At 63.9% G+C, this 25101-nt stretch overlaps 3 protein-coding genes and 2 non-coding genes across 5 annotated transcripts; 2 read left to right on the plus strand and 3 right to left on the minus strand.

Moving 5' to 3' along the window:
- Positions 1-1435: 1435 nt before the first annotated feature.
- On the plus strand, positions 1436-9124 carry DIPK1B (divergent protein kinase domain 1B). The gene is made up of 5 exons (XM_090274979.1): positions 1436-1504; positions 4772-4906; positions 7256-7363; positions 7458-7634; positions 8032-9124. The coding sequence occupies exons 1-5, from the start codon at positions 1442-1444 to the stop codon at positions 8842-8844; spliced, it is 1296 nt and encodes a 431-aa protein (XP_090131105.1). The 5' UTR covers positions 1436-1441; the 3' UTR covers positions 8845-9124.
- A 5281-nt stretch (positions 9125-14405) lies between these two features.
- Positions 14406-14539, minus strand: LOC150013904 (small nucleolar RNA SNORA43). The gene has a single exon (XR_016511016.1). It is a non-coding gene; the product is annotated as a small nucleolar RNA SNORA43 (small nucleolar RNA).
- Positions 14540-15205: 666 nt separating this feature from the next.
- LOC150013905 (small nucleolar RNA SNORA17) lies at positions 15206-15334 on the minus strand. Its single transcript, XR_016511052.1, has one exon. It is a non-coding gene; the product is annotated as a small nucleolar RNA SNORA17 (small nucleolar RNA).
- Positions 15335-18267: 2933 nt separating this feature from the next.
- On the minus strand, positions 18268-21116 carry MRPS2 (mitochondrial ribosomal protein S2). The gene is made up of 4 exons (XM_090276037.1): positions 21064-21116; positions 20816-20941; positions 20187-20316; positions 18268-18970 (listed from the first exon to the last, which is right to left on the minus strand). Exons 1-4 carry the CDS (start codon positions 21101-21103, stop codon positions 18325-18327), a joined length of 942 nt encoding a protein of 313 aa, XP_090132163.1. The 5' UTR covers positions 21104-21116; the 3' UTR covers positions 18268-18324.
- Positions 21117-21823: 707 nt separating this feature from the next.
- Positions 21824-24221, plus strand: PIERCE1 (piercer of microtubule wall 1). The gene is made up of 3 exons (XM_090276039.1): positions 21824-22303; positions 23085-23163; positions 23801-24221. Exons 1-3 carry the CDS (start codon positions 22188-22190, stop codon positions 23990-23992), a joined length of 387 nt encoding a protein of 128 aa, XP_090132165.1. The 5' UTR covers positions 21824-22187; the 3' UTR covers positions 23993-24221.
- Positions 24222-25101: the final 880 nt, after the last annotated feature.

Consider the following 25101-nt stretch of genomic DNA (forward strand, 5'->3'; position numbering starts at 1 on the left):
ACCACTTGGTTGAGGACATTGGTGCCCGAGGGTGGGCCAAGTGACTCAAAGTGTTGGTGGTGTGGGTCTGAGTAAGAAAATCTTTGTGACCCCAGGTTAGGCAAAGACTTCTTAGATAAGACACTGGAAATGCTCAAACTACAAGAGAAAAAGACAAATAAATCGGACCGCAACACAAGGAAGAATTGTGCTCCATGAAGGGCACTCTTAGGAAAACTGAGAGGACGCCCCACAGACTGGGGGGGCTGCAGATCACCCGCTGGGCGATGTCCTGGGACTCCCGAGACACAAAGAACGCTCACAACTCCGCAACAAGGAACCGACCCAAAACCGGGGCGGAGAATTGACCAGACACTTTGCCAAAGAAGGTATACAGGGGGCGACTAAGCACATGAAAAATTGTTCAGCATCATGGGTTGTTCGGAGAGTGCACGCGACAGCCACCAGGAGACTGCGCACACCCGGCGACCGGCTAGAATTCGGGGCTGACCGTGGGCGGTGCTGCCAGGTGCGGCTTGCCCTGGGGACGAAATCCCAGCAGCTGCGCGCCAGCACCTGAATGCCCAAGTGGACGCCGCTCTGTTCCTAATCCGGAGTCAAGTCAGCCGTCCCCCAGCGGGTGGAGCGCTGAAGGACCCCGAGCACCCGTGCCCGAGGCCGCTCTGCCCGGTGGCAGTGGCCGGCAGCCGCGGCGGCACTGCCTCAGTCCGCTGACGCGCCCTGGAGGAGACCCCAGCGGGAAGACAGAGGGCCGCGCGCCGGGGAGGGGGCCGATCCGCCTCCGGAAGCGCCCGTGCCGGCCCGGCGGGGCTTACAAACAATGCAGAGCCGCACGACAGAAACGATGCATTTGACTGTATTCTTTAAAAAATGGAAGGACCAGGCAAGCGCTGCCACGCCGTCCGCCGCCCCTCCAGGCCGGATGGTTGGCGCGGACGCCGCTCCAGACCTCTCCCCGACACGCCCCCGCCCCTGGGCTTCCTGTCCCGCCGGACCCCGACCCAGCGGTCCTCTCTGCAGGCCGCCAGGCTCATTCTCCTGCCCCGCTCTGATGGGGCCCCGCGTGTGACAGCCCCGCTGCCCTGCCAGGGTACAGAGAAGAGGCGCGAGTGGCCAGGCCTTGGGGTCCCGCCCCATTCTCACCGGGGCTGGGAGTGCGCTGGGGGGACGCGGAGGGCGTGGGCGGGGCCGCGGGCGCCACCTCCCCACCCCCGCCCCGCAGCTCCCCTTTGCGCCCCCGCCGCAACCCCGCCCCCTCTCCCCTGCGCGCCTCCGCAGCGCCCCATCGCCAGCCCTCCTTCCCCGCCCCCTCCCCCGCGCGCGTCCCGCAGCGCCCCCTCCCTCCGGCCGCCGGCGGAGGCGCGCGCCCTCGCGGGGACGCGGCGGGCGGCGGGAGCGCGGCCGTTGCGGGCCGGCCCCGCGCACCGGCCCGGCGCCCACCATGCGGCGGCTGCGGCGCCTGGCGCACCTGGTGCTCTTCTGCCCCTTCTCCAAGGGCCTGCAGGTAGGCGCGCCGCGGCCTGGCCCCGGCCCAGTGCCCTTCACGCTCGCCCTCGTTGCTCGGGAGGCGCCCGGGCGCGTGGCGTCCAGTCCTGGGAAGGGGCTGGGAGGCCGGGGCGGCTTCGGGACGCGGGGTGAGTGGCCGCCAGGGAGGCTGGGGGGCCGCGATGGGGCCGGTGTGAGCGGTGCTGCTGGGGCGAGCGGAGGGGCCCGGCGGCGCCCGCGGTGCGTGACGGCAGCCCCTGCTCCTAGCGCTGGAGAAGGCCCCACCCCCCTTGGGCCGGATGGACCCTGCTCCCAGAGGCCTAGAAACCACACCGAAAACGTCCCTCTCGCCTCTTCTTAAAGATGAGGTTTCCTTTCTGTTGTGGAAAACACGGGGCGCAGAAAAGCCCGAAGGAGGACAGACGTCACCTCCCGCTGGGTCCGCGCCCCGCCAGCCTGGGTGTCCTGACCCCACGCTGACCTTGCATAAGACCGTTTTGGCGGGGTCCTGCGTCTGCAGGGGAGGCCCAGGCTGCGTTGGGCGCCAGCTGCTGGGGGAACCTGCCACTTCTGCTTTGGGTGACAAGCCAGGCCCTATCAGAGTCTCAGTCATGCAGCAACCCCACCCCAGTGATGTTCTGACCAGAGCCTCCCGGGGCCCAGGCAGGAGGGGTCCTGCCAGGGTGCAGCCTTGGCCCAGGTCCTGGCTGTCCTCAGCTCCCCTCTGGGAAGAACTGGGGGCAAGTGTGGCAGGCGGGGATCGTGCGGGCTAAGTGCCCTTGCCAGACGCCCTCCCTGCCTGCCCAGGGCCTGGGGTGTCTGTTGCCCGCCCAGCCTTGGCAGGGGTGTGGGGTGGGGGCGGGGGGGGGGAGCTGAGGGGTCTGAGGTCCCTACTCCATGCGGGAGGTGGCGTGTGCCCCGGCCCCTGGTGCTGAGAAGGCCTTTCCCGTTGCAGGAACGGCAGAAGGGCTGGCGAGGGGTTCCCCGTGGTCTGAGCCCTGCCCTGAGCCTCGGTTTCCCCGCTGTGCATTAGGGAGCCAGCCTCCGGGCCACAGGTCACTGTGCTGTTCCCACCCCCTGAGCAACCCTCCCAGCCCCACGAGTGGCTCTTCCACCCGAGGAAGGCCTGCCTGTCTTCAGGGCAGTGCAGGGATGAGGTTCAGGGGCTGCTCCTGGAGGAAGTGCCCACCGAAGATGAGGACCTGGGGGCCAGCCAGCCAGCCAGGTGGCTCCGTGTACTGGAAGGGCCACCAGGGAAAGGCCATGGGCCTGCGGGGGCGGGGGGTGGGGTGGGGTGGGGGGCCTGCTCTATGTCTGGCGCCCTCTGCAGGCAGCCTCCCGCTCCTGCAATCGCTTTGTGAAGCCTGGACCACCCTGGGGTCTCCCCCACCAGTCCAGACTGTCCTCCTCCTGTCCCCCCAGGACTCCAGCGCTGAAGGCCCACCCAGACCCCGCACACCACCACCTCAGGGTGTTGTTCGCCACCAGCGGACGTCCTGGACACCCCCCCCCCCCCCCCCCCCCCCCCCCAGTTTCTCTGCTTTCCTGTTTAATCTTACGGAAACAGATGCAGTTTCAGGGACAAGTGGGCCTGAGGCCCAACCCTCTCACTCTGCTCCAGGGCCACTCCAGTCCCCCTGCTCCTTAGTGGCCACCGAGACACTGCGCCTGCCCCCTGAGGCCCCGGGGTCCTTCCCCTACAGCCCCTCCCAGGCGGCCAGCCACGTGTGTGGGCGCCGGGAAGCAGCAGGTGAGACCCTGCCTCCTGGAGGAACCGTGACCGTGAACGGGCTGTCCTCAGTGGGGAGCTGGTGGCAGCCCCCAGCCCCTGGCCCCCGGAGGGTGGGCATGGCCAGTGCTGGCCATGGTGCCTCCTTTGGGGACAGGCTGCCTTGGAGCCCCAGGCCCCTGCGCCCCTGGGGCTCAGCCACTGCTCCTGGGCAGCAGCCTGCGAGGCCTACGATTTGCCAGGACAGGGAGTTGGGACCGGAGGTGGTGCCCCTGCATGGGGGGTGGGGGCTGCAGGGAGACACCCCCTGCCCCCCAGCTGTGGCCCTGGGGCCCTCACGTCCTGTGATCCCACTTGTCATCTGGGGGAGCTGCCAGCGGGGCTGAGCCCTGCATGGTCGCAGGTCCTGGCCACCCAGACCCCAGGGACTAAGCATCTGGCAGCGAGGACCGTGGCTGTGTGTCTCATTGATTCTTTATTGTGGTAAATTACACTCAACGCAGAACTGATGCTCTTCCCCACGTCCCTGTGCACAGCTCGGCGGCATCAGGGTCATTCACACTGTGGTGCGGCCGCCACCACTGTCCTCTCCAGGACTTTCCATCCTCCCAAAGGGACACTGTGTCCCCATGAAACGCCCACTCCCACCCCTGCCCCAGCCCAGGCCCCCACCCTAGACTCCCTGTCTCTGTGGATCTGCCTCCTGGAGGGACCTCATGCGAGTGGGACCCACATGACTGTCCTTTTGTGTCCGGCTTCTTTCTCTTGGCATCATGACCCCAGGGCTCCTCCACGTTGTGGTGGGCAGGACGGTGGTCCACTGCCTGGAGAGACCCTTGTGTTTATCCAGCCCTGTGTCAGTGGCACCTGGTTGTGTCCCCACTTTGGCTGTTGGGCACACGCTGCCGTGAACATGGGTGTGCGAGGTGTGTCCCCAACGCTCACGGGCCGACTGTGCGGCCGGGGCCTGCCCTCTGCGCCGGCAGCCTCCCAGGCCCGTCCTCCGCGAGGACAGTGGGCGCAGGTGCCCTTGTGCGGAGGTTCCATGTCCTGAAACGAGGTCAGGACAGGAGGCTAGTGTGTAAAAAGCAGCTTTGTTCAGCAGAATAAAGTTGACTACCCTGTATCACCTCATTTTGAAATTTTTTTTACCGGCCTGTATTTATTTTTTTAAGATTTTATTTACTTACTTTTAGAGAGAGAGGAAAAAGGGAGGGGGCAGAAAGGGAGAAAGAGAGGGAGAGAAACATCCACGTGTGGTTGCCTCTCACGCGCCCCCAACTGGGGACCTGGCCCGCAGCCCAGGCCTGTGCCCTGACTGGGGATCCAACCGGTGACCCTTTGGTTCGCAGGCCGGCGCTCCATCCACTGAGCCACGCCAGCCTGGCCTACCTGCCTATATTTAAAAGTCTGGGCACCTGCCCTCTCCCTAGAATGGGTGCACTGAGTGGGGGAGACCCTAGATTGTTCCTGGGTGGGGGGCAGGGCCGGTCTGGGGTCTGTGAGGGGGTAAGGCCCCCGGAATGTGGCGCTTCCTCACGGGCCCTCCCCCCGCAGGGCCGGCTCCCAGGCCTCAGGGTCAAGTACGTCTTCCTGGTCTGGCTGGGCATCTTTGCGGGCAGCTGGCTGGCGTACGTGAACTACTCGTCCTATGTGGAGCTCTGCCGCGGGCACATCTGCCAGGCGGTCATCGTAAGTGTCGCCTTGGGCCGGGCATGTGGCTGCCATGGGGTGCCTAGGCAGGCTCGGTCCTCCCTCGGGGGCCCCACAGGTGGGCTTTCAGGCGCACCCTCTGGCTGGGGGGGTGGAGGGCGAAGGGCAGGGCTGTGGGGAGGCCACTGTGGGGCCCCCAGGAGAGCGTGGCCAGTGAGCAGGTGGGCGGACTCCAGACATTCGGGAGAGAGACTGGAACAGGCAGATGCTGGTGGCCTTGAGGGCTCCTCTTGGGGACAAGGGGGGCATCGAAGGAGGCAGCAGGCATGGCCCTCAGAGGGGAGCCATGGGCTATGGACCAGGGGAGACGCCGGGCTTTGAACTTGCCTGTGCCTGCCGCCCACCAGCCACGCAGCCTGCGGTTTCTGCTGCTCTGGAAGGGGGGAGGGGCACCTGTCCTGGGTTCTGGGTGTTGACTGAAGCCGGCCCAGGAGGCCTCGGGCAGGCCTGCTCTGGCCTGGGTCCCCTGTTAGAGATGGTGATAAGGAGGGGCCTGGGGGCCTGGGTGGGGGAGTGCCCACACGACGGGACATGCACAGGGCCCAGTGGCGCCCCGTTCTCGGGTTGCTAACCGAGTGCCTCCCAGGGGCCCAGCGAGCACCAGGCACCGAGGACGGTGCTGGGGGAAGGCCTTCAGGTCTGCCCTCTGCTCTCGGACACGGTTGTTCACTCCAGACGTGTTCACTGGGGGCCTGTGGGGGCCAGGCCTGAGCTGGACACAGACGTGGCTGGGCCCTCACGGTCTGGGTGCTGGAGGGTGGACAGGGCAGACGTGCGTCTGGAGACGGAGGTGAGGCCTCGGCCTCTGGGCGGAGGCGTGAGTGCAGCTGGGGGGTCCACGGTGGCTGGGCAGCTGGGGGCGGCACGGACGGTCAGCCCGAGGGCCGTGGGGAGCAGGTGACCATTTGGAGTGAAGGTGGTGGATGCGCCTGGGCGGTGAGAGCTGGGGGTCTGGCCATTAGGGGGCAGTGAACATACATGGTCAGTGTCGCAGGTATTTTCTGAGCCCTTCCTGTGTGCCAGCAGACCCCCTGCCCCGTGTCATGCAGAGGGCAGAGGTGGACGCGGGGGAGCGGAGGAGGGATGTGCCCCTCTTGCCAGGAGGAAACTGTCGCCCCCATTTTCCCAGGTACCCTGGCTGGGCCGGCAGGCAGGGCCCCCTCATGAAGCCCAGCTCTCCTGAGGCCTGTCCCCAGGCCATGGGGACAACCCTCCTTTCCATAGTAGACCGGCCCACCTCACAGGGCCACTAGCTGTCTCAGAGAGGTCTCACAGCTTGTCCTAGGCCGTCCGTCGAGGGCAGGACCCGGGGTCAGGGATCAGGTGCCCACAGGCCTCTGGGTGCTGGGCGCGCACTGGGTCCCCACCGTGGCCCCGTCTGCAGAGGGGAAACAGGCTAGGAGGTGACGTGGCTGGCTTTGAGTGCTCCCCAGCCCTGGTGGCCGCATCTGCAGAGCTGTCTGCTGCCCCTTCCCTGGCGGCACACCGGGGCCTGGGGGGCAGGGCAGGCGCCTTGGGGTGGAGGAGCCCCTGCGGGCGGTGGCGTGGAGGCGTGTGGTTCTCTGTCCTGACGACCGGCTGTCGTTTTCATGCCTCCTTCCCAGTTCACACACCTGCGTCCCAGGTGCAGCCTCGTTTCTGTCCCCGGCCTGGAGGTCGGGGCCCAACCCCCGCCCCCCCGCATGCCCGCTTGCCACTCCTTTCTCCAGGCCTGGCTTGCAGGGGCCCGGGCTCCATGGCAACAGCGTGCTCCTCTAGAACCCAGAGGGACTTCCTTCTAGAGGGAAGGGCCTGACTCTGTCACCCCTGACCCGGAGGGGCAGGGGACAGCAGCCACCTGCAGCTGACAGGATCTCCTGGGCAGGGGTTGGGCAGGCCGTAGGGGAGGGACAGCCGGACCGTCCCCCAGCTGGCGAGCGCCCGGCGGGCTGGCGGCCTGTGTGGCACCTGGATGGCTGCATCGCGCCACAGGTCCTCCTGCTCCTGCGTCAGCCCCTGGGGCCAAACTGGGGACGGCGGGTGACGGCAGGGACAGCGGGTGACCGCAGGGACGGCGGGTGACGGCGGGGACTGTGGGACGGTGGGCAGGGGCAGATGCTGCTTCTGAGGGGCTGGCGACTTTCAGACCGCAGTGGGCGTGAGGCCGGCCACCGGGGTCGTGTGGCTGGAGCCACCTGGTTGCGGGGTGCCCTTCTGCCAGGAGTGCGGCCTGAGAGCTAGGGAGCCACAGGCAGGCAGACGGATGAGGGGGCGCAGCATGGAAAGGGTGGGGACGGGCCCGAGCGGCCTGTGTCCCAGGCCCCCTCCTGGTGTCTCCCTCCTCCCCAGTGTGACCAGTACCGGAAGGGCATCATCTCCGGCTCCCTCTGCCAGGACCTGTGCAGCCCGCGCACGCTGGAGTGGAGGGCCTGCCTGTCCGCCGTCCCAGGCCAGCAGGTGAGCCGGGGCAGGGAGGGACCTGGGCAGGGAGGGACCTGGGCCATGCAGCAGGAGGGGGGCTTTTGTACAGAGGGTCCCTGTGGCCCCCCAGGTGTACAGCGGGCTGTGGCAGGGCAAGGAGGTGACCATCAAGTGCGGCATTGAGGAGAGCCTGAGCGCCAAGGCCGGGCCCGACGCGGCCCCCCGGCGGGAGCTGGTGCTCTTTGACAAGCCCACCCGGGGCACCTCGATCAAAGAGTTCCGGGAGATGACCCTCAGCTTCCTCAAGGTCAGCCGGCTCTCCTGGGGCCACGCCCACAGCAGGGGGCAGGCCGGGTGGGCATCAGAGGGGCCTGGCCCACGCCCGTCCAGGGGCAGGAAGCTGCGCGTGTGCGGCAGGGGTGCGGCGGGGGTGGGTGAGGGCAGATGAGAAGCGACCGGCCCACCCAGCGGGCTCTCACCTCCATGCGGAGGTGCCCCCCCCCACCAGGCACCACAGGGACAGTCCCTCAGAGCAGCTCCAGGAGACGCAGCTGCGTGGGGGGCCGGTCGGAGGGTCCCCGGTGCAGCCCTCCCAGCTGGCACCGAGGCCCTGGCAGGACCACAGCAAGGCCGGCATCCTGCCACCTCAGGCACGCGCTGGCTCTGAAGCCACCGTCTCCCTTTCTGTTGGTCCCAAACGTCAGGCGAACCTGGGAGACCTGCCCTCCCTGCCCGCGCTGGCCGGCCAGGTCCTGCTCATGGCCGACTTCAACAAGGACAGCAGAGTGTCGCTGGCCGAGGCCAAGTCGGTGTGGGCCCTGCTGCAGCGGAACGAGTTCCTGCTGCTGCTGTCCCTGCGCGGCCAGGAGCACGCCTCCCGGCTGCTGGGCTACTGCGGGGACCTGTACGTCACCGAGGGCGTCCCGCACAGCTCCTGGCCCGGGGCCGTGCTCCCGCCCCTCCTGCGCCCGCTGCTGCCCCCCGCCCTGCACCGGGCCCTGCAGCCGTGGCTGGGGCCCGCGTGGCCCTGGCGCGCGAAGATCGCCATCGGCCTGCTGGAGTTCGTGGAGGAGCTGTTCCACGGCGCCTACGGGAGCTTCTACATGTGCGACACCAGCCTGGCCAACGTGGGCTACACGGCCCGCTACGACTTCAGGATGGCCGACCTGCAGCAGGTGGCGCCGGAGGCCGCCGTGCGCCGCTTCCTGCAGGGCCGGCACTGCGAGCACAGCGCGGACTGCACCTACGGGCGCGACTGCCGCGCGCCCTGCGACAAGCTCATGAGGCAGTGCAAGGGCGACCTCATCCAGCCCAACCTGGCCAAGGTGTGCGAGCTGCTGCGGGACTACCTGCTGCCCGGCGCGCCCCGCGGCCTGCGCGCGGAGCTCAGCAAGCAGCTGCGCACCTGCACCACGCTGAGCGGGCTGGCCAGCCAGGTGGAGGCGCACCACTCGCTGGTGCTCAGCCACCTCAAGACGCTGCTGTGGAAGGAGATCTCCAACACCAAGTACTCCTGACAGCGCGGCCCTGCCCACTGCGGCCCCACCCTCCCGCTCCACTGTCACCGGACGAAGGACGGGGCTGCAGGAGCTGGGCAGTTTCCGCAGCCCCTGTGGTCAGACTTTAGCTGGCACTAGGCTGGATGGGGCGACGCAGACCAGAGGACCTGGAGCCTGACCAAGGGCTGGCCAGGGGGACCCACCCAGGCCAAGTTGGGTTTTGTTACTTCCAGGAACATCTGATGTGAATAAGTAGCTTTTGTGTGAGTACACTGGAGTTGCCCTCCCCCGACCCCGGCTGCCCAGACCCTGCCCCCGCTCGGGCATGGCACGGGGGGCCACCCTGGCCTCCTGCACACAGCAGCACAGGGTCAAGGCACAGCTGCCGGAGGCCTCAGCGGGCGCTCCCAGAGCCCTGCCCTCAAACTCCGGTCTGGGGCGATGAACGGGAATGAGGGGGTGTTGTGTGACAGGGTGCTGGAAGCTGACCTTCCTTTCTGGCTGCCGAAGTCGCAGGGACCAGCCACGCTGGAGTGAGGCGGGACCGGCGATGAAGAGGCTGGACCAGCAGGAAAGTGTCCTAGCAGAGCAGGGAACCTTGGACCCATCTTCTCCTGCAAAGCTTGTTGCTCGGAACACAGGCCCCACCGGGAACTCTCACTGCAGGGACTGCAGTGGCTGTGGGATAAGGAAGCCATGGCCCCTGGGGCCTCGGACACGCGTGGGGGGTTCGCCAGTGAGCACCCCTTCCCCATGTGTCAGACTCAGCCTACCACGCAGGGGAATGCACGGAGTATCCAGTGCCCCGGCCTTGTGGCTCAGCGGATAAAGTGTTGTCCTGCAAACTGTAACGGCACCAGTTCGATCCCTGGTCAGGGCATGCGCCTGGGCTGCAGGCCAGGTCCCCAGTTGGGGCACAAGCAAGATCCATGTTTCCCTCTCCTCCCCATCTCTAAAAATAAATAAAATCCAAAAAAAAAAAAAATGATAGTTTATTGAAGACCAATTTAGTCTCAAGTTTTGCCAACACAGGAATACTTTCCCTGAAGGCGGCATTAATCCTTCAATTCATTTCAACACCTTGTGTAAAACACATTCCAAAATTTCAACTATAATACTCATATCCTCGCACTAACCATTTCACTTCATCCCAAATACATCAAACACCTGCTTTCCCATCTAGGTCCCCCCACCCCGGCTGGGGAAGAGAATTCCAACAGCGGGTTCTGGGCAGCCAGCAGGTTCCGCCCGCCAAGACCACAGCAGGCTTGGACGAGAGCTGGAACTGCCTGGGTTCGCTTAGATGTGCCTTTTTTTTAGTAAACATATTGGAAAAAAAAGAAATTTTTATTTGCAACAATTTGAAAAAACGAAGCCTAGAAATTTTCTTAAAATATTAAGAAAGAGGCATGTCACGAATGCACAAGATGTGTGTAGGTCGTCATCGTCGTCGGCAGCCGTCCGTCTCGAGAGACGATGGTGTAGCTTCTCAAGAGTCTATCTGCACCGCCGAGAATGGCTGTGCAGTCCGACTCGGGAGTGACATCGTATCTGTCTCCTCCCGTGTTGAATTGACATCTTGCGATGACGCTGGAGTGTCCTCTCCAGTGGAGCTGAAGCTACAGAGCCTGGGCAGGGTGATATGGAGGGTCTGCTGTTGCCCATGCAGCAGACCTGTGTATAGGTGCTTCTATTTGAAAGGGACCTCTCACGTCGTGCACCTGCCCGTGTTCAGGGCAACGCCGGGGGCCCGTGCGCGGTGTCACGTGAGACTGCAGGTGCTGCCACAACGCTCGGGAGCCAGGACGCTGTGACAACCTGAACGGCCGTGCGTGTACCCGCCTCTCCAGGACACGTGAGCCCAGCGTGCGGGCCAGGGGCCCACAGAGCCCCCGCGGCAGCGGCACAGTGGACGCGGGCACCCCACCCTTCTTGTGGAAGGCCCTTCCTACCAAGCTGCAGGTGCAGTTTTCGAGTGGGGCAGAACCGCTATGAGGCGTGTCTACCGGCTGGTCACCACCAAGGAAGCCACGTCATTAGGTGACAGCTCGGGGCCAAAGGAAGACCTAAGGCTGAGGAAATTCACGCCAGCAAAGGGCTGTCTGAAAACTCAGGAAGGTTTTAAAAAACGTCGAGGTAACAAACTCCCACCGAGAAACTAGCAGGTTTTTAATGCCCTGGAATTCTCCCGCTCTCGTTCTTAGAAGGAAATCGGGGAAATGGAGAACGTTAACCGACTTGAGGAAAATTAACCCAGTGATTCAGCCTATGGGACCGCTGCAGCCAGGACTACCTAATCCAGCGGATTCCCCAAATCGGCATATTATCATCATTGATTTAAGACTGCTTTTTCACTATTCCTTTACGGCCGGAGGGTTGTGAAGTTTGCTTTTACCGATGCCAACAAATCAGGAATTGCTGGTTATAGTGATCTAAAAACCAACAAGGCTGTTCCAAGCCCGTATACCTCTGCACAAAGAGCAGAACTGTTTGCCGCTGTCATGCTGCCAACTGAGGTGTCTTCCATCCCATTAAACACTATTACAGATTCTCAATATGCAGCTTATAGCGTTCAAGCCCTAGAACAGTGACCAAACCACCTAATAAATCTGAGCTTCACTTACTTTTCTTACAGTTACAGTCTCTTTTGCGGATTCGTTGTCATGCTCTTTAGAACTCATCTCCGGTCACACACAGGATTGCCAGGACCTCTAGCCAAAGGGAACAGTCACATCGATACTTTGATTGGCTGTCCAACAAGCTGACGATGAACATCAGCTTCATCATGATAATGCACGATCACTGAGGTACTGGCACAAAATTACCTGGCGACAAGTGCGTCAAATTGTCCTACATGCCAGCTTATCAATCCGCCATCTTTGCCCATGGGTGTTAACCCTGAAGGCTTATTACCTAACCAAATTTGGCAAATGGACGTTACTATTATACCTGATTTTGGAAAACTTAAACATGTTCACCATTACATCGACACCTGCTCTAAATCTTCATGGGCTACAGCAGTGTCCCCTGAACGCGCAGGATGTGCCATCACGCACCTCCTAGAGGCCTTTGCTGTCCCAGGAAAGCCAGACGTCATCAAAACAGATAATGCTTCAGCATATCTTCCTAAAAAGTGCCAAGGGTTTTTTACTCAGCTCCATATTAAGCATATTACTGGGATTCCATAGAACAGTACAGGACAAGCCCTCATTGAACCTCATAACAGAACTTTTAAAAGAGTTGCTTTTAAAACAAAAAGGGGGATATGGTATGGATTCCCCAAAGAAAAAGTTAATGAATGCAGTATTCACTTTAAATTTTTTACAAATTGGTGACGATTCTCTTGTCCCAGCGCAGAGGCATTGGACAGTGAAAATGGTTTCACCAATAAATCAGCCTGTTTATTACTCTGATGCCTTAATCTCCCAGCAAGTGTCATTTGTTGGGGTCGAGGTTATGCTTATATTTCTACAGGATCACAGAATTTTTGGATTCCAGACAAATGCCTCAAGTTACGTCATGCCCAAACGAAAACAAAACATGACGAACAAGGAGAAGGAATTGAACACCCTGCCAGAAAAAACCCAGAGGATGAGTCTGAAAACACATAAGAACAGGACGCCACGGAAAGAACGGCGAAATTCTAAACCAGTAACTTGGGGACAAATAAAGCAGTCAGAGCCCCCAAAATGAAAGTTTCGGCTAGCTCATTATTTTTAGCCATGATTACAATTTTATTCACCAATATTAAAGGCATTAATGCTGGAAATTACACTTATTGGGCTTATGTTGCCAACCCCCCATTAATGAGAGGAGTGTCATGGAAGGATTCGCCTGTCCCTATTTATAATAATGAAATCGGATGGTTTCTTGGACCTCATGATGTAAGAGGCCCTGTGTTCCCTAATGAGGAAGGACTATATTACCTAGATATGTTATTAGAGTTAGTGAGGTCCCTATTTGTATTGGATATGCTGATCATTGCTTGAAAACGTGATTCCAATGAATCTTGCAGCCCCCTCCCGAGCCCGCGCTCCGCCTGCAGCGGCCCGGCCCTGCGACACGCCTGCGCCAGCAGCCGCTCCTCTGCTGTGACGTGCGTCGGGCGGCGTCCTCCGGCTCTCCGCTCTCTCCGGACCCCGGGACACTGCCTAGCAGCACGGCCTGGTGCTGGACCGCGGCACGCTCTGCTCGCAAAGGCGGGCAGGACGGCTCCTGGAACGCAAACACAGGGCTGCTGAGGTCCCCCCAGGCCTCTCCCGCCACGACCAGGCCCAGCTCGCTCTTCTGAGCCCGCCATGCGCCGCCCAACCTTGGGTGGAGCCCACAGCAGAAGCGGGTTTGAACACCAGGCCGCCCTCAGGTCCGAGGAAACGCCACAGATGTCACAGCCCACAGCGAGCCTCTGCCCCAAACTGGCCGCGGGGCTCGGGTGGACGTGAGCGACCCCCTCGTCCTCCTCCTGGTCACCAGGCCCCCTGACTCCCGCCACCCCACGCCACCCTGGAGACGAGCCACGGGAAACCCAGCGCGTAATGTGAGAAAAGGGGCCAAAGCCTGCGCCACTCAGGAGCAGCAAGAACAGCCACAAGTTCAAGGTGCCTGTTTCCCTAACGAAGCTGCTCCCCCCTAAAACGGGGACTCAAGGCCACGGAGATAAAGGACACACGGCGCCTGGCATGCTGTGGTGGGCAGCTCCTGCCCCCCGCCTTCACCAGGCAGTCCCTCCCGCGCTGCAGGGCCGGCCTACGCGACCCCACAGCTTCAGCACCCCAGGCATTCGGGCCCCGCCCGTGTCTGCAGCGCCTGCCTGCACCAGCCAAGGCGCCCCTCGTGGAGAGCCACCGGCGAACAGCGTCTGTCCAACTCTCACACCGAAACATTCTAGGGAACAGATGCAAAATATGACTCCATTTTTAAATTTCAGAACAGGGAAGCCCTGGCCAGGTCGCTCAGGTGGTTACAGCATCATCCTGATGTGCAAGGTCGCGGGTTCAATCCCATCGGGGCACAGACAGGACGCCACTAGCGATGATGCATCAGTGAGGGGGAGCATCAAACCGATGTGTCTCTCTTTCTCTCTCTCAAATCAAAACAAAACACGCAGTTTCTTACCTTGAGCCCATGGCCTGAGATCTCGTATGGCCGTGACAGCACTGAGCTCTCCACCTGCCAGGGGACAAGGACAGCCTGGTCACACCTGCCATCCCAGCGGGGTTACCAAGAGCGGCCCGCCCTCCCTGGTGCCCTGGTCGGCCCGCTGAGGCAACTGGCAAACGCTGAGAGCGAACCACTGGCACCCCCACGCCCACCCGACAGGCCTCTCCTGCTCCTGCAGGTGCTCCGCTCGTCTCCAGGGTCCCTCCCGACACTGTGGGTGCTCACGTGCCAGGTGGCTGCTGACCGCCCGCCCAGGCCTCGCCTCCGGGGAGGAGGCCCCCTCCTGGGCAGGCCTGTCGGGCCTGGAGTTTGACACGCGCGTCTGTGCGTGCACACGCAGGCACACCACCCGCCCGTAACGCGGGTCCTGCCCGCAGGCCCGACGGCACGCACAGCATCCTGCTGCCAGGGGCTCCAAGGCATGTCTGGCTACAAACCATTCTTAGTGCCCACTGTTCTGGGCACTGAGCGTAGAAATAGCCACTCCCTCTCTGCCCTGACGTCACAGGCGCGGCACGGCAGCCTCGTCTGTGGTGCCGGCAGGTCCGGCACCTGCAGGGCAGCCGCCCTGGCCGGGGCTCCAAGCCTGCACCCACTCTGCCGTCCCAGCACTGCCGGCCCCCAAAGCTGCCCCTGGCCGGGGGAGCCTTCACCTTTTCCACGGTCACCTCTCTCACCCCCAAGGGGCCAAGTGCAGACTCAACCGTTGGCCCGCCTCTGCCAGCCGCTGGCAGGAGCTCAGCATACGGAGACCCTGGGCGACCGCGGCACAGCCGGGTCCCTGCACCCCGCCCCCCTCCCAGAAGACTCCCAGTGAGGCAGGGACACATCAAGCCCACAAGCCCGGAGGGAGGGTGGCACCCAGGAAACTGCCCGCGGGAACTTACTCAAACCACTCGGCTGGAGGTGTCCCCGGCCCACGGAACTGTCGGGAATATTTAAATCCTACACCAGGGCTTCCGGTGTCCCTGGCCGCGGTCTGAACGGCCACCCGTGACCGCGCAGCGACAGTAAGGCAGCGGGCGTTGCCACCGAGTCAGCCCGAAGCGCACTCACCTGTGCCACGCACCCCGCGCTGCGGGCGGCTCCGCCCTCCTGCTGTCAGATGCTGGGCCACCTCGTGACCGGGCCCGGGGCAGCCGAGCGCTAGGGGAGAATGGGCAGCTCTCACCGGACAGGCCCCGCGCTGCCAGCCCACGGCAGCCGCGGGCGCCGGCCGAGTGTCAGGCCCTCCATCATCCAGGCGCTCACGCCAGAGCGCTGGGCGTAGACAAGCCTCTCTGCTCTCTGCCACCTGATGACACAGATGCGACACGGCAGCCGCACCTGCAACGCCTCCAGGGGCAGCGTGCCGGGCAGAGGGGCGCCAGGCCCCGGGCCCCACGGGCGCACCCGGCGACTCCCCCGGGCCCCGGGCGCCCCTCTGCGAACGCGGCCGCCAGCAGCCAACTCCCCGGGGGAGGCGCAAACCCAGCCCGTGAGCCTTCCAAGCCCACGGAGCAGCGCGGCGCCCGGCCTGCGCTCCGCTGAGCGACCCCGCCACCACCTCCGTGCTCCGGGGGAAGAGGACACCGTGCCCCCCGCCGCGGCTCCCTGCGCAGCCCGAGGGCGGACCCGCCGCGGAGCCCAGGCACCACGCAGGCCAGCAGCGGCCACACCCACTGCCCGGCAGGCCGGGCGCCGACCCACCTTCCGCCGCGAGGAGCCGCGTGCGCGGACGGGGACCACGGCCCCCTCGCCGTTCCCGCCTCCTCTCCGCGGGGCGCGCCCCCCCAGAGGCTCCAAACCCACGGGCGCCTCCTCCCGTCCTCCCAGCGGGGCCCCGGCGCGGCGCGATGGCAGGCGAGGGCCGCCCGGGCCGAGAACCCCGAGGACGTGCGACACCGCCATCACGCCCCCGCCTCGGCCGCCCGGAAAGGACAACGGGGCGCGCGCCGCGCCTTTTATAGCGCGTACGGCGGCCCGCGAGGGCCAAGCCGCGCCCGCCCCGCCGCTGCGCCTTCGCGCCCTCCAGCGGGCCCTCCTTTCCCGCCCTCCTGCCTCTCGGAGGGTGGCGCCCACGCGCCGTGGGTGGCGGGACTGCGTGAGCCGCGGGCCTGCGCGGAGCACTTAGAGCCGAGCCAGCGCTGCACGTGGCTGACGCGGCCCCTCTCCCGGCCCGGCTCCCCAAGGCCGGCGGTCTGCAGCGGGGCTCTGGTGGGCCTCGCACAGAGGATGGGAGAGAGGAGGACTGGAAAGGCTGGGGGAGCAGGGGACTCCCGGATCTCAGGCAGTCTCGTGCCCAAAGCAAGCCCCACGGGAGGGTTGAGACGTGGGGGGGCGGGGGGGGGAGCGCGCAGTCCCTGCCGGTTTCCCAGCTGCCCCGTGAGTGTTGCCTATGGAACAGCTCCGCGTGGACACACCAGGGCCCCTCCCCGCGGTAGGTGGAGGGGGCGCCCTCGCGGGGACCCCGCGCAGGAAGTCAGGCTTCGCACCCACGGCTGGAAGCGCACGCAGGCCCACGGAAAGCGCGTGCACAGGGCCCTGCCTCACCGTGCGCACGTGCGCTACCCCAACAGCTCCACCCCAACCCGCTGGCCCCAAGTGTCCCGTCCAGGCCAGCTGCTCTGTGCGCCCCTCGTCCGCTGGGGCGTTTGAAGAGTTCCTGAACCCCTTGGGTGCCTCCTCGTATGCGCTGTGGGGTGACTGCTGTTCCCAGAGGACGTCCCGTGCTCTCGGTACTGCCACTGTGCACAGGCAGTTTCTGAACTGTCCAGTGCGGGCAGAGGCTGACCTCTGAGCCCAGCAGGGACCCACCTCTTATCCACCCTCTGAGCTGGACTCAGGTGGACAGAGGAGCCTTTGCTCTGTGTCCAGTCCTTTGTCACGGGTTCTGCTTGTGCGTTTTCAGAGGGATGAGCTGCACGGACTTGAAGACAAGCTGGAGGCCAGCACCTCCGCAGAGGGACGCAGACCCTCACCCCCGTTACCCTGCAGGGGACAGAGCTGATCCATGTCACCAAAGGGAGCATCATACTGCCACCATGTTCCCACCCCGTCTGGGCAGCTCTGAGGCATAATATGCATTCTTTAAACCCAATTCCCACGGGATCCCTCTGAGTGGCCCTCGGTCCTGTCTGCCTCACAGCCTTTCGCTTTTCCACTGAGACTTGGAGGCCTGCCTGGGGTGGCCTGGACCCTGTCACCCTCAGCCCCGGAAGGTCAGAACTCATCGTCAGTGTTCTGATGTCACATGTCCTGGCTCCCCTGCAGCCCCCCTGGTGCTGTCCTTCAGAGCTCAGCTCACGGAACCCCACCTGTACACCAAGCCCCGGAGGGGTCCCTGATATACCCGCCTGCACACCTGCGTTTCCCCGCTTCAGGTTTGCAGATTGAATGATGGTCACTCATGGCTACTAAGTGGCACACAGTTCCCTGCACCTCCTAGACCACAAGCCATTCCTTGCCCCCAACTCCAAGGGGAGGTGGGTGGGACACTTGAGACTTGTCTTCCTGCCCTTCATGGGCTGTGCAGGATCTGGGCCAGCATAGGTGGGCACATGTACATGAGGGCCACCCTGTCCCAGACCCCACTGTGGACACTCCCCTGCAGACAGGGTGCTCAGGTGCACAAACGCTCAGCTGCCACGAGGCACTGGATGGAGGGTCCACCCTCACCTCAGGCCCGTCCTTCCTGACCACCAGCCAGGGTGGCTTGGGCTGTGGGGGTCATGTGGGCCTCTAAGCCCCAACATGGAAGATGGTGGCTTCACGGGACAGCTGGCACCTTTGCTGCCATCCGCCTGCCCACCTCCTAGAAGCTCGAGGACGCCGAGGACAGGGACCTGTGGCTCCGTGGGCCACACCAATGACAGTACGTCCACATGGACCCCACTGCTGAATGCTCTGCCGCAGCTGGAGTTTTATTTCTGTTGGACCCGAGCTGTCTGCTCTGCCTGGGCGGTCCCACCAGATGGGGTCTTCTGAGTGGCCACCCCATGACCTCACGTTACAGAGCAGCCCAGCCAAGGGCTATCTGGGCTGAGAACAGGAACTGGCCTGGTTTAAGGACCTGGCCTGCAAAAAGCTGGCCTCGGGGGGCAAGCACGGTGACATTCTGGGACAAGTGTGTTTCCGGACCGGTCCCTTCTGGACAGGCCACTGGCCCTCTGTGGGCCTGCTGGGCCTCCTGGGGCTGCTGGAGCCGTGGGCAGGCAGCTGCCCAGAACTGCGGCCAGCAGCAGGGACGCAAGGCCGGAATGACTCAGACACACGCAGGACCACAGCCAGGGGCAGAAGGGCTTCCCAGTTCAGAAGCAGGCAGGGCTGCTGTTTTTATTGGGGAGGAGAGCAGACACATCATGGGCAAGGGCCCACGTCCAGCCGGGCCGATGTTCCTGGGGCTGGAGGGTCTGCAGCCCCCTGGCCGGCAGCAGCCCCCTGGCCGGCAGCAGCCCCCTGGCCGGCAGCAGGCCCCTGGCCCTGCAGTCGATACAGGGCCTCCACCTGCCTGCGCTTCTCCTTGGCCCGGTTGATGGTGGTCTGGAACAGCCTGCAGAAGAGCTGGACGGACGGCGGCGAGTCGTCGTTGCCGGGCACGGGGTACGTGATGAGGCAGGGGTTGCAGTTGGTGTCCACGATGCCCACCGTGGGGATGTTCATCTTGGCCGCGTCTCTCACGGCCACGTGCGGCTCGAAGACGTTGTTGAGCGTACTGAGGAAGATGATGAGGTCTGGCAGGCGGACCCCGGGGCCCAGCAGGAGGGGCGCATTGGTCAGCAGGCCGCCCTTGAAGTAGCGGGTGTGGGCGTACTCGCCACAGTCCCGGGCCGTGTTCTCGATCAGGTGTGAGAACTGACGGTTTCGGCCCATGAACAAGATGATGCCCTTGCGATAGGCCACGTGGGCCATGAAGTTCAAGGCCAGCTGCAGATGTGTAGCTGTCTGTTCCAGGTCGATGATGTCCTGTTCCAGGCGGCTCCCAAAGATGTAGGGCTCCATAAACCTGCCAGAGAGCCCACCCAGGAGGGTGAACAGGGCCCCTCCACGTCCTCTGTGGGGGACGGGGAATGAGGGGGCTGGTCTGGCTTGCAGGCCACTTCCAAGTGGCTCAGCCTCGGAACCCACAACCCGCAACCCGCACCTCGTGACATGGGGATCCTAACACAGCTCATCCCATGTGGACATCCGGACGTTTAAACACGATGTCACAGCCACTTTTGTCATGTTATGACCGAGTCCCTCCTGGAGCTGGGCTGAGGGACCAGCAAGGCAGGGGTTGACCCAGGCTCAAGTGTGGGAGGTTGAGTCGGGAGCCAGCCAGGTCTGGGCAGGGGGTGGGGGGCCCCTGAGGGCACAGCAGGCCAGGAGGCAAGTCACCTGCACGGGCGGGTCCCTCTCCCTCATCCACTTCAGTCCCCTCCCACCTGGCTCTTGTCCCTTCCTGAGCAGGTTGCCGGAGGCCCCACAGCCCCCATCGGGCCCTCACGACAACTGAGCCTGGCCTCCTGCTCCCCCTGCTCCTGCCGGGACTGCGCCCCCTCCCCAGGGGCTCTCAAAATGCCCCCTGATGTGGCAGCCCTTGAGGCCCAAGCTGTTCCCTCCCAGCACCCATGTGACATCGCACTGGGGTGGCCAAGGTGTCAGCCCTCACAGGACCCAAGCTCCTGATGTCTCCCAGGTCCCCTTGTTCCGGTCATCTCGGTGAAGGCCGCTGACAGCTGCACTGGGCTCTGCCCGCCATCCCCACCTCCAACCCCAGACCCCAGACCCCGGCGCTGCCCCACCTCACGTCCACCCGCGGTTCCAGCTCTTCTACCCCGGGGCTCAGGCCCCTTTCCTTGCTGGCCTCCCACCTGCCCCTCCAGCCCCCTCCGATCCGTTCTCCAGGTGCTGGCCACGTGCGCAGATGGGGCCAGCTACCGCTCCTCTAGGAATTCTCGTGCCCGCGCCCCATTCCCAACACCACCTGTCCCCCCCCAGGGCTGAGTCTCACTTCAAGGTGAGAAGGGGTGTGAATGTGTGTGAGCACGCGTGCGCACATGCATCCACGCGGGTGGGGGGCTACAAACTGAGTCTGAGGACAAATCCCTGCTTCTCCTGTGGCCTGGGGAGCCCATCTGGAGGAGGGGGCAGTACTCAGACAGATGGGCACATGCCAGCACAGAGGGACCCTGCACCCCACCCAGGAGGGTCCCAAAGCCCCCGGAACCCACACCTACCTGTGCCGACAGCCGGCTTTGTGCCCCAGGTGCACCCGGGCATTGAAGAGGCTCCTCACGGAAAACAGCTCCTTCACGTGGAAGAAGTCAGAGTGCTTGAGGGGCTCGCTGAGGACCTTGTCCTGGAGATCTGGCAAGTGGGGGGGGGGGGGCGCAGGACACTGGGTCTGTGCCCTTGCTCCACCCACCACCCAGTGGGAGTGGCATGCCTGGGGGAGGGGCAGTGAGGCCCCCCGCTGCAGGTGCCCGGGGCCACAGGGTCCCTTCCAGAAGACGGGGTGCAGAGGCTGGGCTTGACCATGGCTTTGCTCCTGGGCCCAGCTGGTTTCTGAGGTCCTTATGGTACCTCCAGGGCCAGCAGAGACTCCCGGGGAGGGCGCAAAGCCCTGCGGTAACCCCCCGGACGACCGCGGTGTCTGACCCCTTCCGGGGTGGGTGGGGGTCGATCTCCAGCCCGCCTTCAGTGCGCAGCACCTAACCCGCGTGGCTGCTGCGGGACAGGTCGCCCCTTCTACCCCCTTGACTGATCCCTCCAGGATTTCACAACTGGCGACAGATGACTTCAACCCCAAACGGGAAGGCCTGGAGCCCCCTCCCCCTGCCCCCATCTGCCCAGGGACTTGCTTTACCGTCGCTGCGCTCGGGCTCGCTCGGGGCGGGGGCCGCGGCGCTCCCCAGCGTCCTGCTGCTCGGCCGGGCCGGTCCCGGGGTCGCCGCCCCGCGGCCAAGCAGGCGGAGCGGCCTGCGCCAGACACCTGCGGGGAAAGCGGAGAGCGGAGTCCTGGCGCGCGCCCCCCGGTGTCCTCCCGCCCCCAGGTCTCCGCGCGTCGGCCCCGCAGGCCCGGGGAGGGGGCGGAGGGGCCCCCGGCGCGCTCACCCGCGCTCAGCAGCCGGGACACGGGGGGCGCGGGCGCCATGGTGCGGAGCAGGCGTGCGCGGGGGCCAGAGCGGCTCCTCTCTCCGCCGCGGCCCGCGCCCCCGCCGCACCGCCGCCTGCAGGCCTGGAGGCGCCACCGCCCGCTCCGCGCGGCCCTCCCGCCGTCCCCGGGGTGCGCGAGGCGCTGAGCCCGACCCAGGCTCGCGCGAGGACGGGGGCCGCCCCGGGGCCACACGAGTGCGGGGTCTGGGGGCGCGTCCCCTCGCCCCGTCCCCTTTCCCGGAGACCTCGCCCGCTCTCCAGCACGGCGTTGGGGGCGGCCCCCCCGCACAGTGCCCGCGAGCTGTCCCCGTGGGAACCCTCCGGGCCCGGGACTCTCCTCATCTCCGGCCGGTCTAACCCGACCTCTCGCTCTCCGGAATCGTTTATCTTTTTTTTAAAGATTGTATTTATTTCTTCTTAGAGAGAAGGGGAGGAAGGGAGAAAAGAGGGAGAGAAACACCGATGTGTGGCCCGCAACCCTGGCCTGTGCCCCGACGGGGAACCGAACCAGCGACCCCCGCTCGCAGGCCGGCGCTCACCCCACTGAGCCACCCCAGCCAGGGCTCGTTCCGATTCTGAAACACCGCTTGGCTGAGGAGGGTTTCATAAGCGTAGGCAAGTCGAAATGTAGACTGGATACTGGGGGGCAACAGTGGCGGGGCCAAGGAGCACCCCGGCGTGCCCTGGGAGCCCGGTCGGCCCTGCCGGTCGCTGATGGACTCCCGGCGCTCGCCTTCCCCCGTGTTTGGGACTCGGCCAGGTCGGAACCTGCGCAGGAGGACGGCCCCCCTGCACGCACCCCGGGCACCCGGCATGCGACCCCAGGAAGCGATGCTTTGCTAGCCCGCCCAGCGGGACCCTGGGGCTTCGCCGCGGAAGGTTCTGGACCTCGCATTCCAGCCCCGCCAGCCAGCAGGGGGCGTGGCCAGGCAGCCGCGGGGCACTTAAGGACCTGAGCCACGCAGTCAGGTGACCGAGCCGTCGCTTAGCAACAGGACGCCGCGCGATCCTGGTGGCGCGGGCCGCGGAGAGGCTGCTCCTTGCCTGGCCTCTCTGCCCGGTGCAGCGCCCGCGGACGGCAGATGTCCGAGGAGGAGCCCGCGGCGCAGGCCCCGCCGGAGAAAACCAGCGACTACTACCGCGTCAACGAGGACCTGCCGGTCAGGTTCAACAACCCGGCGTGGTTCCGGGGCTACAGGTGAGGACCACGGGTGGGGGCCCCCTGGCACAGGCAGAGGAAAGAGAGGCCACCTTTTCCAGCGGGCAGCCAGGTGCGCCCAGCCGGATTGCGTCTGCTTAAACAGTCCTGGAGGCAAGCGTCCCCGGGTCCCCAGCCTGCCCCGGCACCCTGGCCACCTCCTGGCCACACGGGCGGCAGAAGTGCTGCCCAAAGCTTTAGACACCCAGGTCGCTGGGTCCGGCCAGTGCAGGTGGGGCGGTGGGCGATTCCAGCACAGGCCACACCACCTGCCTCAGTCCCCTCCACAGTCCCAGAGAGGCGGGTCTGTGGCCATCCCTGTCTTCCTGGAGAGGCGACTGGGAGGGTGGAAAGGTCGGTCGCGAGACCTCACCGCGTGGGCAGGGCTGCTGTCCGAGCCCACAGCGCGCTCAGCCGTTCTGCTCTGTTAAGAGAGTCCGTGCTGAAGACCACAGGCCTCTTCTCGGGAGGCTCGGAAGTGGAGCCCGCGCCCCTGGTCTGGGCCTAACCCACCTACCCCGGAAACGCCCGTGTGTGCCAGGGCCGAGGGGTGCTGAGGCCAGCACCTGCCCCCTGGAAATTCTCTAGGGCTTTGGTCTGTCTCGTGAAGGGCAAGGGCAGAGGGGAGCAGAGGGGGCCCGCACTCCCTGGGAGCCACGTTCACGGCTGCATCGCCAACCTGGGGCATTTACGACAAGGCTCCACCAACCACACCCCTTAGGGCTGTGGCTTGGGCAGAATTAGGCTACACGGACTGAAAATCGTGTTTCTCACCTGCCAGGACCCGGGCGCCCGCCTTGGTGTACCGGACTAGTAACCAAGCCTACGGGAGCAGGGCCCCCACTGTGCACGAGATGCCGGTAAGCGGGACGCAGGGAAGGGCAGGTGCAGGTGGAGAGTCTCTAGAAGCGACCTGGGCCCTGGATTTCTCAAAAGGGCAACAGTCGGGGGTGGGGGGGTGGGGAATGGCAAAGCTCCAACATCACAAAGTGGGAGGGGCACCTCCGACCCCGTTGGATCAGGGCCAGGTAGAAATGAACAGATCTAGCTAGGACACGTTTTCATGGAGGAAGGAAGGGCCTGTAGACTTGCTTACGACGTCACACGTACACACAGCCAATCTTGCAAGGGAAGGCAGCCGGTTCTGAGGCAAATAAATAAAGGTCCAATAACTGGCCTAGCAGCACAGTTTGTAAACGAAAAAATTGGGAGCGGCTTTGGGCGGGACCCCCAAGTCGAGGCTCAGAACTGCACCCAGGTGGCCCTGACACTGACTTTCCCATCCATGTCCTGGTGGCAGGAGGCACCGTTGATCGTTTTCCTGGGGCGTGAGGCATGAATTGGGATGGTCTGGGGCACACCAGGCCGTGCTGCTGGCTTCTCTGCGTCCTAGGAATAGAGACATTTTCTTACACGTTATTTTTCTTCCAAAAATACCTAAGGATGGACTGTTTAAGGGTGTTGCTACGCATTGTTGTGTTCCTTTTCTACTTCCAGAAAGTATTCTGGGCAACTTCGAGGAAATTTTCCAGACAGCTAGCAGCTGCTGGAATGTTCCAGAACAATTCTTTCAACATCTACATGGAGAAGAGCATCGTGACCGGCGCCGACAACTGCATCACCTCCTACGACCGACTGAACTTCCACCCAAGCTACAACGTCAGCAGGCCGTCCATCTGCAGTGACTGAGGGGCCCCCAGCACAGGCAACCTGGGGAATCATCACCCCCCACCCCCACCCCCGTCTTTGTCTCCGATGACTTGCCCAGTGGTGAATGTACTGAATTCACTGCTTTCCCTAAAAATAGTTTTCCCTCTACATTAGGAAAATATGCGAGCAGGGCTGGGATGCCCTGCTGCCTCATGTCTGAGATGCAAGGATGCTGATGCCTTGAATTTGCATTAAAATGTTGCCACATCCTGAGTCCCCCGACTCATCTGCAATCAAGGAGCAGGTCCGTGGGCGTCCTGGGACCCACATGACGCCCTGAACACCATCCACCTGCGTCTGTTTGGGAGCCTTGTTTCTACCCGTGATTGCTCAGGGTGCAGGGAGGGTAGGGTGCCCTGCCTGGGGCCAACGGAGCTGGGCAAGGGAGGGATGCTGCAGAGCCCATCCGGAAAGCTCCACAGACCGTCCTCCCGTGCCTAGGAAGGGCCAGCTGGGCGGGCGGGAGGCCCAGTGAATGACACAGAGCTGCTCCCGGGGGAGGGGCCGCGCGGGGGAGGGGCCGCGCGGGGGAGGGGCCGATGCCCGCTGGGAGTTCTCGCCTTCCCGTTCATTTAAAACCTTCAATAGAAAGTGGAAAAAAAGCAGGCAGGGAATAACGTTTTTCTCAGGCAGGGGTAACAGCTGTCGTGAGTGGCTGTTTGTGAGGTCGGTCCTCAGTCGGTGCTTTCCGGGAGCCAGGGGGGTCCCACCACCAGAAACCACCCGTGACGGTCCGTGTCTTTGAGACGCAGGCTCCCCCTTCCCTGAGCAGATACGCTCCTTATGTTTGGAAACAGAAGAAACCACGGCTCCATACCAGCCCTGAGACTTTGCTTACAGAGACTTTTACCCAAAGTGAGTTTACTCATACATGAATCTGGGAGGAAATTAACCAGCAACGGGTTATTTCTTCATGGAAACTTTTTGTTGCCCTGGCCTGGGAGCTCAGTTGGTCCTGCTGTGCCAAGGTTGCGGGTTTGATCCCCGGTCAAGGCACGTACAAGACTCAACCGATGATGCATGGATGAGCGGAACAACGTATCAGTTTCTCTCTCTCTAAAATCAATACATAAAAAATTTAAAACAAC

Source organism: Furipterus horrens, unplaced genomic scaffold (assembly GCF_987537825.1).
Source record: "Furipterus horrens unplaced genomic scaffold, mFurHor1.1.pri manual_scaffold_4, whole genome shotgun sequence".
Taxonomy (NCBI): domain Eukaryota; kingdom Metazoa; phylum Chordata; class Mammalia; order Chiroptera; family Furipteridae; genus Furipterus; species Furipterus horrens.